Here is a 14,466-nt window from a genome sequence, read left to right as displayed (position 1 = left end):
TAAGTTTGACATTTAAGGAAAGTATTTAATCTTTAAAGCCTTTGTATGACTTATAAACATTTTTCTGCGAAATAGTAGAATCACCAAAGGCTTTCCGCAACATCCTCAACGCTTTCGATACCGAAATTTCAATCCGCAAACAAAATTTGATGGCACTTATCTGTTCAATTAAATCCCAAATTGGTCGTTTGGTAAGACAAGCATAAATATATTACTGATAATAATATTGCCATGAAATTTCGCTCCGTTGTCATTAATAGTCCTGCCAACTTATGAAAATAAGAACTACCCAAAATGCTAAGCCCGCGATGTTTAAATTGAACTTTGAAGGGTCTTCTCTTTATGTATTCTTTGCAAATGTTATTTATTTTATTATATTTTCATTTTATTTTTTTTTTATCACGATGAATGATACTTGAAATAAACTGTTCACCTAACTTAAATGAACATATACATTAAAATATTATAATATCTGTTTGAAGTCATAAAATTGTCATGCGAATGGCTCGCTTTTAAATACTTGTTTATGATTTTAGATTTAATACCCATAATTTACGGTCGTATTTAAAAAAAATCAGCTAGAATCGATTTCTTATTTGTCAATGAAACAAAATGAAAATAAATGGTGAAAGCTCATTTATCAAAGCTTCAAACACACACACGCACATACTTGCTTTCTTATTTGCGCGTTTTTATATATATAATATATATATATAAATATATATGTATTCATGTGTGTATGTGTGTTTGTGTTGATACCGATACTCGATACTCGACGCGTAAACCTTTGAATGTTCTGGGCTGTTGCGCCATTATTGTGCTCAACGACAATGTGTGCACACGTTTGCCCTCAATTTATTGGATGGTAGTGAAATTCAAGAGCCTCCTTTGAATTTATTGAGTACGGCCCATTATTTTGCAAATGCATTTTGCATGTTTTCTTCCATTTATAAATCGCTGCGAAATTCCGCACACAAAATTCAAAGCACTATTTCAATTAAATTTCAATTAAGAAGCTATTTCTAGTAAATGAATTCGAAATGAAAAATCCAGCAACTTGTTGACCCTAATGATGCCTTATTAAGTTTTCGTAATAAATGTTGCGTTGCATTGTATAATTTTGTAACTGAAAATATATATACTAAATATGTTTATGGTAAATATATGTGGCTGTGTTAATTCACAACTTCAACATGGTCAATGCGCCAGCAAAATGGCAAACAGCATTTCTAAAGAAAGCGAAAGTAACCATAGCAATAGCAATCGCAATAGCAATGGCAATCGCAATGGCGACAGCAGCGGAGAAGGTAATAATACTTAAGGTTTGTGCACTATTTCCACTTAGACTAATTAACTGCCCCATCACTTGATGTTGTTATCCATGCCGTGGACAGCGCAGCCACTGTCAAATGGCCACCAACTGCACAACTGCACAACTGCAGAGTGCCTTCCAACTGCAGCAAACTGTAAAGCCATTGTTGGCATTTTTCCTGCTGTGCTGTGCTGCTGCTGAGCTGAGCTGTGTAGTGGCTCTTGTTGTTGCGGCCAAGCGATCAGCCGGTCAACCAGTCAACCAGTCTCTTGGCTTGGCAGCAACAACAACAGTGGCAACAACCGACCGCAGACAAACTGGCAGACAGACCCGTAGGTAACGTAACTAAATCTCTAAGCTATCCCCAAAAGGAGGGAAAAATATAAAGCAATGCCATCCCCCAAAATGTGCTCGCTTAACTTTTCACTGTTTGTGATGTTGGTCATTTGACATCAACACACAGCTGCAACACAGTGAGTGCAACAATCACATCAAGCAGCACACCAAGTAGTTGATGTTGGTGTTGGACATTCTAGTGATATAGCAAATGAATAGCGATGTGACTCTCTCTCTCTCCTCTCACTTTCTGACTAAGGCAATTGTCAAATGTGTCCCAGCATCTAACATTAAGTGCTCCCACAATGAACATACCTTCAACATGCAAACACATGCGTGAGAGGTGTTTGTACCTCAACCACAGAGAAATAAGCTTCATTGCTCTTGGTTTTGCTGAAATCTCGCAAACTGTCTAGAGCTGTTAAGCAAGCATCTTTGTAATAACTTAATGTAGAAACAAATTAGTCGATCCCAGATTCGCTTCTAACTTTAAAAGTCTTCTCAGAGAATAGAATATCTAGTATAACTAAAAGTGTTAAATGTATTATCAGAATGCCAGGCTTGATTTCGAGTGAAACTGTCGAAAATAGCAACTCATAGATGATTTCCTGTTGTTGATCAAAATTAAATAACAATACTTTACTTAGTAGATGATTATTTCATCTTTCCAAACATTGATTAGAGTATGATATATTTTAAAATCGAGGAACCGATTATTTTATTTTAAACTTATAATTATTAACAACAAATATTTATCGATTCAATTCTTCTATTTATTGATTCATGCTCATCTGTTCTCTTTTGTGGTTTCTACGCTTTTTTACCCTCTTTAAATTATCGATATCCCATACACTATGGATCTGTCGTACCGTTATCGATATTTTGATAAGAATTGTTGTGGGTATTTTACGAGTAAATCTGCTTTTTCTTATAGTACAACTAAGCGAAATTTTAGATTATAGTTCGGCTCTTTGGTTGAAATTACATCAATCGAAATAAATATTGAAATATTATATATATAATCTTAGATTGTTAGTAGCTTTAAATATTTTAAATTTATAGTTTCTACTATTTTTAAGGGAAAATAGAAAATAAGTGAAATTCGAATAAATCGAAATATTGAAATAATAATATATCGAAGATTTTAAACAGCTAAAAGTTTATGCTCTGCTGGTTCCGATTTGCATTTTGACAATTGTTTTCTTCTACTTGATTGACGCTCAACTTCAATGTTTGCACTTCTGTTGTTTTTTATTCATCGTTACATCTCGATTTTGCAGTATTGCGAGCATCGTCGACGTTTTCTGCACTTTTTTTAAGCTTGCTCGACGTGGCAAACTATTTATTTAGTAATATAATATATTCATATGACAAGTTGCGCTACTTCAATATGCTTGTAAAATATGTTTCAAGCCAGTATTCAATGTTGAACTTCTTAATATTCACATGCACTATTTCACGCTTTCATTTTGTTATTAATTTTAATTAAAAGTAAATTGAATTTTAAAACTTTATTATTATTATTTTAAAATTAAAAGTAAATTAAACTTTCATCTTTGCATAAACTAAAATATTAAAAAATTTAATAAAAGTTTTACGATTTAATATATTTTTATTACATAAATTAAAAAGGCTAAAAAGAGCTAAAAAAATAAATTAACTGATAATAGAAATAATAATTTTAAATGAAGATACGAAAAATCAATTAAATACAAAAATAATTAAACAAAATTAAGATGGAATATTAAAAATTATAAATGAAATGACTAAAATAAGTATAAGATAAAAGGAATTATATAGAAAAATTTAAATTGATCAACTACATCCAACATTTGTTGCAAGAATTGTGGAAAACCTAGTAAAACCCAATATGAAACTTATATAAAATGAATTTGGTTTAGTAAAATATAAGTTTTAATTACTAAATTGAAGACAGGTTGATTAAAAGCAAGTCGTATAGAGTGAGCAAAGTGAATCGATTGCAGCGACTAATTAAAAGAAATTAAAAGTTTTGTTCTGCAGTTAAAATTTCATTTGGATGTGCATTGTAATGTGTCTAGTGTCAACTTTGAAATGCTCATAAAATGTATATATTCTTGATTATCAGTAATAGTACGAGTAGTGGAGCCTAGTTTTGTTGTTGTTGTTGTTTCAATTACTGTCGTCTGCTTGCGTGATTTTCGTTATTGTTGTGCAAATGGAAATCGAAAAGTGAAAACAAAAAGGAAAAACTGCGACGTGCCGTATAAAATTTTAGCTCTTTGAGCGTAATTGAAATGACATTTACCATTAGCTAGTCATGGCTCAGACAGCCACACAGCAACACAGCTGATACTGTGACTCTTAACTCTCTGTCTCTCCCTCTCTCTCTCTTTTGTCGGAGCTGTAAGTGTGACTGTGAATTGAACGCGGTCATTTAAGGTACGGTACTGTAAAGTAAGGTAAGGTAGTTGAGGGTCGAATAGCTTGGTGGACAATTGGTAGGTAGGAAGGTTGGTTTGGTTTGGTTTGGTTTGGTTTTGGTAGTACGAGTAGCTAAACAAAGGCGTGGCCCCGGTATGCAGCCACACGAAACCGAAACTGAATAAAATCAAAGAACAAGGTGTGGCAACGTCCTGGAGCGAGAAAATGGCTGCTGGTCACTTGAAAAAGAGTAGCACCAACAACAACAATAAAAACAACTACAATAAAAAAAGCGAAAAATAAAAAAAAAAGAAAAAGTTAAAAACCAAGTCAGAACGACGAAGGGAATTACAATTGCCAGCCTGATGGGTGGGGAGGGGAGGGTAAAAAGAGCTTGCCTGGTAACCAAGCGACATGATTGAAAGCTTTCACTTGTTTGTGTTTTAAGGCATGACACACTCACTTCGCGCGTATGTCTGTGTGTGTGTGTGTGTATGTGTATGTGTGTGAGTGTATTTGTATTTGTTGAGGCGCGCGCGTCGGTGTGTATGTGTGTGTGTATGAGTGTTAAATAGTCGACATCCCTGGATACCCCTCGTTAATTTGCATATAGTAGCCTCCGATCCAGATTGAAGGTAAACTCGCGTTATGAAAACTATTACTCAGTTTATTATTGGATAAACGAATGGCAAAATGTATTGTTGACCGATGTGTAATATGGAGCGTACCTTCCACATGCTATGATAAGAGTTCAACGCAAAATGCTCGATTTTAAAATACAAATTTACACTATCCAAAGTAGGGAAGGTGGAAATAATCATTTATAAAATAGGGTACTCTTCATTAATATTAATGAACAACATAACAACAGTAGTAGCTTTAGAATATACGGTCTTAAAGGTTGCCAAATCAGTCCACTTACAAATTATTATATTGTAGTCGTTATGGTTTCTCTGTTTCTTTCTTGTTTTATAATGTTAAAGTCTAAAATTGATTTGAGTTTTTAATGTATTGCAATAAAACAAATAATATTTAAAATTAGCCTTAAGGCCCTATTCGCTTAGGCTCATCTCACTACAATAAGAACTTGTATTCTTTACTTTAAAAAAATAATAATAAAATAATATTATAGAAAATAATAATATTTAAAATTATTTTGATATTTTGTAGATCTTAAAAATCATTGATTAACTATTTTATTTTTATTATAGTCCTGTAACTTTCTATATTATAGTATTAAAACCGATTCATCATTATAATAAGTTGTGTAAGCTTTTCTGCATGTTCTTTCATATACTGTAAAGAAAGCGTTGGGCACAGAAAAAGTATCATTCGATGTACCAGCTGATACAAATCATACTTTATTTGTTATTAATGCTTAACGCAGTGAAGAGCTATTAACTAAAGGAACATTCGATTCGTATGATAATCAATTTTGAAAATAATTCTAGCTAAGACTGACTTCGATAAGCAATTTGCATAAGCCAAGCCGAAGATCTTTGCATCGAGTGGTTTAGAAATGCGTTAGTGTTAATTTGATGATTAAAAAAAATATAAATTTGCATAGAGTATCTCGAAGTCGATCATTTTCGTGTAAAGTGTTATTTTGCTGGTCCTCTTATTTGGTATTCTACTATCGACATCGTCATCGCATTTAAAAACACGTAAACATAGCGAAGTCGCATCCAGTGTTCGCTTCGTGTGTTCTGCTCTTAGTCTGAACGCCCTGACGCGCCCTTGTCTGCCACAACTACGACTACAACAGCAACACCAACAACAACAACAACTTGAACAGACAACATACAACACACAGCACACAACAACAAGAACAAGATGAAAAGCATTGACGTGCGCATTCTAGACACGCTGTCGTAAGTTTAGCCTTTTGCCATTTTAGCTGATTGTTTTTTCTGTCGTGGATAAGAATACACATCATGTCACCAACGCCTTTTTGTGTGGGTAATATAATATTTTGTTTATGTTTACCCAATTTGATTATATCTATCACTATCACTAACTAAACCAGCTCAAGTTTTTATAGCACGGCTCGCAGTTTACTTTGGCGGAATATGCAAATTTTTACTCTTCCCTTCTGCTGTCCTTCTGCTGGCCCACAGAACGTCGTAATACCTTTCTTATATGGTATGCTTGCTGTATATTGTGACATACCCAATGCGTTCCTTTATATACTTACACACACTCCTAAGTTTATATATGTTACAACTTGAAGTGTATGTTTGAAGGTGCGAATAAAATATAAAAGTTAATAGTTCATTAATTTTGACTCAGTAGTCAATACATTTCATTCTTAGATTCTGATCATTTTAATTACAATTTAGAGAATATTAGATATGGCTCCCTTTTTGTTTAATATTATCTTATTTGTATTTAAAATGGAAATGACCACTTTGTATATATAAAGACATTTTGTTGAAAGAGAAATCATTACTAAAGGTATTGTCATAGCAATCGCACATTTACTTTTAGTGAAAACATATATTCAGAGGTGGGGTTGCCTAATATTAATAGCAGATTTGCTTATGCTCACTCCTATGAAGTATTTGTACGTGAATAAAATAATTAGCAATGAAATACAAATTTTTAATATATGTACATATAATTTATACGATTACCTTATATTTATTTTCTTATGTGGAATTAGATTTTTAAATTCAAACATAATAGAGAAACATAAAGTATGAAAAATTAAAATCAAACCACTCAAAATGCTTTATACTTAAAGCATCTGCTGAAGTTAATTGATACTCGGAGCATTATATGGAAGCATAACTACACCAAAATACTCACGATCTAATTAAAATTAATAAGAAGATTTTTTAAAATTGTGTAAAACCTAAATTTCAAATTGTGTTAGACCGAATTCGTATTAAATCATTGTACTAAGCATTGTATACGTTGTAACAAACACACATAAAACACATAAAACACAAAACACACATAAAACACACATATTATAGAAATTTCGGGCATTTAGTATATCTCGCTTATGAAATATACGCATTACTTGTTGCTTATAAAGTATACGTAGTATATGTGAAATATGAAGTGTACATAATATATGGAATACGTGAAGTATACGTATTATAAATATAAATGTAGTATCGGAGTATGAAGTATACGTAATTAATGTGACATATGAAGTATACGTATTATTTGCAGTGTATTTAGTATGTATATGAAGAACACGCAGTACATACAGTATTTTATATATGAAGTATGCGTTATAAATTAAGCTTTTAAAGTATACGTATTATTGGCAGGGCATTTAGTGTATCACGTATATGAAGTAGACGCAGTAATTAGTGTACCTAACGTATGTATACCTGTATATGTGGAATATGAGGTATACGTAATATATGTTACATATGAAGTATACGAGTTATATTTAGTATATTCTATATATGAAGTATACACACTAGTTACGCAGTAATTGGTGTATATGAAGTATACGTAACACGTATATAAAACATGTGAAGTATACGTATTATGTGTGGAACATTTGGTATAAGAGATATACTTATTATATGTATGTAGTATATTTTGAATATGAAGTATACGCACTTTATGAAGTATACGAAATAAATGAACCATATTGAGTATACGTATTATTTGCAGTGTAATTAGTATATTACGTTAACATAACACATATATGAAACATGTGAAGTATACGCATTATGCGTGGAACATTTGGTATATGAAGTATACGTATTATATTTAGTATATTTTTAATATGAAGCACTGTATGAAGCTTGGGTATATGTATTATTTACAGTGTAATTAGTATATTACGTATACACAGTAATTGATGTATATGAAGAATACATAATACATTCGGAATATGAAGTATACGTAATATACATATGTAGTATATTTTACATATGAAGCATACGCATTATACCAAACCAGTATATGAAGTATACGAAATGAATGAAGTTTATGAAGTATACGTATTATTTGTGTTGTATTTGTTATATTGCGTGTATGAAGTATACGCAGTTCATATTTCTAAGAAGTATACGTGATGCATATAGTATATAAAGTATACGTAATAAAAAGAGTATATCTTTTGCTTCTTTCATTCGCATTGTGTTTGCTAGAAAAAAATTCTTCCGTTGCCTCAGTATAAGTGCGAGGTGGTATAAATTAGTGTTAAATTCCGTATTTTTTGCTGAATCAAATAAGAAGGACTGCATTGCACTTAGCATTGCACTTTGTGCAACGTTGAACTTACGAAATGAGCAGAGCTTTTTAATGACTCGACATTTCTTGACTTTGATTTGAATACCAGGCAGCAAGGGCTTGCTGGAAGCCAAAGGCGCTGGTTTTGACCCACTTTTTGTCGGTTACCAAAATAACAAAGTGCTTTGGAGACCTCGGGCAACTGAGGCGGTGATTTTAGCAGTGCCAGCGACAACGCCAAAGTCAAAAACTGTCGATGAATGTTAAAGTTAACAAGTGACGGAAGTATAGCGCAGGCGGCACAAGAACACAAAAAAAAACTTAAGAAAAAAAATTATAAAAGCAGTAAGCAAAAATCATTTCAGCATTTAAGTGTACGCTCTCTGTGTGTGCGGGTGTGTGTGCATCAAAATGGAATGGAAAGCACAAAAAGGAAGGACCATACCTTAGAATAAAAGAAATACTTAAGGGTTGTCTTTACATTTTGCCGCAAAACACTTTACAAAGAGCAAAAAGTAAAAGAAAGGAAAAAACAGAATGATTTGAACTTAAACGTATTGCTTCTATGGGTTGTTTTCTATTCGCGTTGCACCGATGGATAAGCATGGCTGAGAAGTTGCTAATCATCATTTTAGCCTTTACTCAAAAGGTTTTTCTAATGCAGTATTAACCAAACTCTTGTATATCGCAAATTTTAAATTTCTTGATTATTTCTCAAGTTGAAATTGCATGTTTCGGCATTCATTCATATTTATAATTTATTTCATTACCGACTCCCACATTCCCCACATTTTTCGCTCTCTCTTTCTCTCTCTCTTTCTGACGTATTCCATGAATACGCCTTGGGCCAAGCGCTTAATCTTATTTTTGCTTCGAGTGCAAAATTGGCACCACTTCCATTCGTGACAATTTCGCCCTGCATTACAACTTGAACAGATTCCTCTGCGAGCTTCAATTGTTGAGATGTCTCTGGCATTTATGTTCTATCGATTTCCAGCTGATTTAACGCATTATCCATTAAAATATTTTCAGAGTCTCCAGTTTTAATATTTAATAATATTTGCTGCTTATTCAATGTAGTAATTAGTTAACACAAACTATATATAGTTAACACATTTACACTTCTACCACTGAAATTGAAATAACTTTCGATGCTATTATTTAATGTTAGATTGTGGTTTATTTTGCTAGTCTTTAATTACTATTGTGATTAGTTTTTCCCACCATTTACAGTCATTTCAATAATAATTAACACATTTTTTAATTACCTTAAAATAGTTTCTATCCATTATGCAGCCATTATACATTTTACAGGGTTAAAATTTAAAGTCAGCTAATGATGATTTGCAACAAATTTGACTTTTAGAGTTTTTGCGTTAAGTGACTAATGATGCAGCGTCTTTTGTTCATTTCTCTCTCTAAATTTTTCATTTGAAAGCATTTCGTCTTACATTTACTTTCACTTCCTCCGTCCTTTTTTTATTTACAGTTCTGCATGCAGTGAGCTGGGAAGAGTGGTGGACCTATGATGGCATATCAGGTAAGCTATCACACATACCATAAACTTTCTAAAGAGTACTCTAAATTGCAACACAAAAAATAGTTGTGAATCTTACGTTTGTTGGCTTTGATGAATTTCGGTAAAAACGTTATCTACTGTAATTATAAACAAGGACCAAAGAGCTCAAGGTATCAAAGCGTTCGAAAGGAAGCAAACATTTTCAATTCTTAGCTTTAGATATTTGTATTGCTATAATTAGCAAATAAACTGTTAAATTGATACAATTTCTGAAGAGTTCTGACACTTTATAGATATCGTTTGTATCACATTTTAATATTAGAGAGTGTTAGATATGCATCTGACAACGTCTTCTGAGTAGTTAGTCATTTTTAAGTAACATGAAAAAATGATTTTAACTTCTTTTAAGTACTTTGTGTTACATCAATAAAAATGTTTGTTAAACATATTACAAGTATTCAGTTGATTGTGGTCAATAAAAACAAAATTATAAAAACAAATATGGAGTTAAATATTAAAAAAAAAATTGAAAAAGGAAAATATACAAATTACAACTATTTGAATGAGATTTATTTAAAGAGAACTAAAATTTGTAACACAATAATTTTGTTCTTCAACACAAAAATAGAAAAATGGATTCTTGAAATATTTGAAGGCGTTTCAAATTGGGTTCATGTTTGTAATGAAAAAATATTGTTTTTGAAATTTAAGAATGTAAATTACATTTTCAATTCGGCAGAATTATTAAACTTGCCGCAGTTAGGAGTTTATAAATAACACTATACTTTTTTGTTTTTGATTATGAAATAATTAGTGTTTAAAATGGAAAATGTTTTAATACCTATTTTTCTTATATACTTTAGTTTTTTCTTTATGTATTGAATCTAAAATTTGGGTGATTAAGATTAACCTTTTTTTTTAATTTGTTTAGCGGGAAAATTGATAGAGGTGTCTGACAGTCGAGCAAATTTGAGTGCTGTTGCCCTTCTTGACTTTAACTGCACTCCCCGACGAACTGCGAGTTCATAAATGCTAACAACAAAGTAAATTTTAATTAAAACTCACGGCGACAACAAAAAGTGCAACAATAGCAACAAAAAGCAAAAACAGAAGCAAAAACATGAACACTGAACACTGAAAACCCGCTCGCGCTTCTCGTTTCTCGATTTTCGCCTCATTCAGCACCCCTACATATTACAAACATACATAAGTATGCATGTATGTATGTACATACATATACATATATGTATGTATGTATGTATGTATATGGATACCCTTTTTATATCGCTCCGTGTATAAGGTATGCGCAACAATGTTCGCATGAAATAACGTAGCATACTTTTAGGCATTAAAAGTGCCGGAACCTGCCGCAGCCGTTTTTATCGTGCCACCAGCTATTGCTGTATATGTTGTCACTGTTCTTGTTGTTCTTCTTGTTTTTGTTGTTCTTTTTGCTGTTGGTGGCAGTGTAAAATACAGAATTAACCAGCAAGTGAAACTGCACCCGGTGAATTGTTCACTCAATTTGAAGGTGCGGGAAACCAGACACTGTGCAGAGGTGTGTGAAATAAAGGCGAAACCGATTTGCAGCTGTCAAGTAGAAGAACAAACAAAGTATGCCGCGTCGCGGTCGCCGCAAGAAACTTTATTTCTTGTCCCTCCTCTCGCTCTGTCTTTCTCTTTCTCTTTCTATGGTTCTTTGTCTTGACTGTGTGACGTTTGCAATCAAACGTAGTGCAGACCTGATGCACCTTTCAGATCTCTCTGGCAACCAACCATCATTTGAAAAGGTTCACAAATAATTTCTATGAATCACAACCGGGACAGAGACCGGGCAATGTGAATGTGTTCTCTGCAGATTATGGCTACATAATGGCAAAAGGATGTCCGACCATCTTCCAGACAAAACTCAAGGATTTTGTCGTTTACTTTAATCGCATTAAACGCTATTTGCACAAAACAAATGCATTAAAAAATTCAAGTGCATTGAATTTGGAATTGAATGCGGAAGCACAAGACGTTAGCTTGCAGCTAAAATCATCTGTATGAAGACTTCGATCTTAAAGACATAACTTTGGACATCAACATTTTATAATAATATTCCTTATCTTCTTGCCAAGATTTGTCTTATACTTTGCTTATTTCAATTCAAATTTTGGCTAACTATTATGAACTTTTAAGCTCGTTCCAAATCATTTATATTATAAAGTGTTTATATTATTAATATCATTTAATAACATATAAATCAGGGAGCAACACAAGTTGCGATATTACTATAAAAGTACGTGTAAATAATGGCTATAAAAAACAACTAGATCGTGACATCTGCTTATTTTTATTAGAGCTCTTGACACGCTAAGCCATGAGATTTTATGTACTTTGTAATAGAAATTTGTTAAATTTACGAGCGTCGCTATAAAATTGAGTCAAGTTAAGTGCTATCAAGTCAAGAGAAGTCAAGCTGTAATCACTGATGAGAGAATGTCGTGAAACTTCACAAGACACGCCTTTGGTCAATCTCTGTTCTCAATACTTGCAAATAAAGTTCCGTGTAATTATGTATATGCACATATTTCGCATTTTTATACTCGCTACCTTTGGGGTAATAAAACGTAGAAAAGAATTTAAACACGCAAAAAATATCTTTGATATCATAAACTATTTATATTCTTCGAGAAAGAAGAAGGCGCACTTCAGATTTATGTTAAATTAAAATTTCATTTTCAACTTATTTTAATATTCATTACATAAAATGTAAATCATCTAAATTTTTCTGAAAAGTGATTTGTCAAACTGAATTTTTAAAAGGAATTGAAAGTTGAATGTAGAAAATATGGATGTGCGAAAATGAAATAATTCGATTCACCGTTTTTAATTTTTACTTTGCTTATATTGCATTAAAATATACTTTGTGGCTAATTAGTTTTGATGACTTTATGTATAATAGTACACATAAACAAGAAATAATTTTGAAGAATTTATGAATTGAACACCACAGCAAAAGCAAAAAAAAAAAAAATTGGAGCTATTTAACTATAAAAATTCATAAATCGTGTCAAATAAAATGAAATTCTATTTTCAGAACAATCGAATAACTCTCGTGAAAAGTTCATTAAAATTGTACAAAATCTTGAAATAAAACTAAATAGATATAAGGTAAACTGATTACGTTTTAGTGTTCCCGATTTGCCCATTCGCCGCTTGATTGCCAACAGCAAGTGCTAAATACAGTCTCTGGAAGCAGCAGAGGCAGCATTAAAATTCTCATTTCCTTTTCGTTGTTAGTTTTGCAATTTGGAGAATTCTGAGCGGACGGAACTATTAGCGGCGTCGTTAAATTTGTGCTTAATGCGCCGCTGAATAAATATGTATATTATGAAACACAAACATGCCAACATAGACCAAAAGAAGCGCAGGGAATTAGATATCCATGCAAAGCGTTCACGTTCTCAAATTTTAGTTTTTCCCCACTATGAAATGTTAGAAGTAAAATCAGAATTCCAGCTTTTTTTCCAGGCAGTTTGTTACAAATATGAAAAGTTTGTTCGCACAGATTTTTCTTTTTACCAAATATTTGCATTCATCAGCTGATTAAATTTACGCCTGTATATTTGTGAGTGGCGGTGGCAACACCGAACGTAGTGGATGCAAAATAGACGAATAAAAATGTGAACTAACAAAAATAAAAACAACAAAAAAAAGCTACCATACAGTTGAGTGTGCTGGACGGTGAGCTACCAGCAGTGAGGTATTATTTATTAAAATATACTAATTTAAATTTATATCATAAGTACTAAAATATACTGAAGGCCATCTTTGGCATATTATCTTGATTTTGAGATACCTGGTGTGAGGCATTATTTTTAATTATAACAAATTAATATACCACAAAAATACTAAAATATACCGAAAGCTATGTTTGAAATAATAATATAGGACTACATTAAAAATATACCATAAAGTACTAAATATACTAAATTGTTAGAGAAAGGCAAATAGGTCCTGATTGTAGAATTGCTTAAACAACTTCGACAACTTTTGTCCGATAGTATCTAAATTTCCAGAACTCATAAATACAGTAGTTATTATTGCATGTACCGAAAATCGCGCTCGATTTTTGTTTTCGTTTTTTTCGGGGGGCAGACGTAGGCATGGCAAAAATTTGAAGCAATCTTGATCTGCGTGCAAAAGGTAACAAGTGCTGTCAAAAATTATAGCTCTTTCTCTTATAATCTCTGAGATCTAGGTGTTCATACAAACAGATATACAGACGAAAAGCCGGTGTTTACGCTGATCGGGAATGTATATACTTTATGGGGTCGAAGATTCCGCCTTCCGTCTGTTACATACATTTCCTGCCGGCACAAAGTTATAATACTCTTTTACACTATGCGTAGCGGGTATAAAAAAAGAAGAGAAAAAGCAGACAAGAAATATTTGAGCATAGTCGAAAAACGATATAGACGGCGTGGCGGCGGCAACTGTAACATGTGTTGTCGACAAATTGCAACCAAATCCGGCCAAACTTAGTGTGTCTTTGGCTTAAATAAATTTGCATAAGAATTGCATACATATGTAAGTGCTGTCGGGGCCAGCAAGCCAGCCAGCTACAAACTCGTACACAGCTAGCTAGCTATCTAGCACTCAGTCACTCACTACTCAAAGTATCTACGGGATGCCGATATTCGAGTGCGTT

General features: G+C 32.6%; 1 protein-coding gene across 4 annotated transcripts in view; it reads left to right on the top strand.

Moving 5' to 3' along the window:
- LOC117577852 (carbonic anhydrase-related protein 10) overlaps nucleotides 1-14,466 on the top strand; it is a 56,971-nt gene that overhangs the window by 22,720 nt on the left and 19,785 nt on the right. For all 4 annotated transcript variants that reach the window (XM_052006347.1, XM_034262796.2, XM_034262795.2 and 1 more), the window contains exon 4: nucleotides 9,741-9,791. In XM_052006347.1, the coding sequence (XP_051862307.1) occupies nucleotides 9,741-9,791 (51 nt within the window). The remainder of the gene's footprint in view (nucleotides 1-9,740; nucleotides 9,792-14,466) is intronic.

This window comes from Drosophila albomicans, chromosome X, assembly GCF_009650485.2.
Source record: "Drosophila albomicans strain 15112-1751.03 chromosome X, ASM965048v2, whole genome shotgun sequence".
NCBI lineage: Eukaryota > Metazoa > Arthropoda > Insecta > Diptera > Drosophilidae > Drosophila > Drosophila albomicans.
This window is presented reverse-complemented; position numbering and strand designations above follow the sequence as displayed.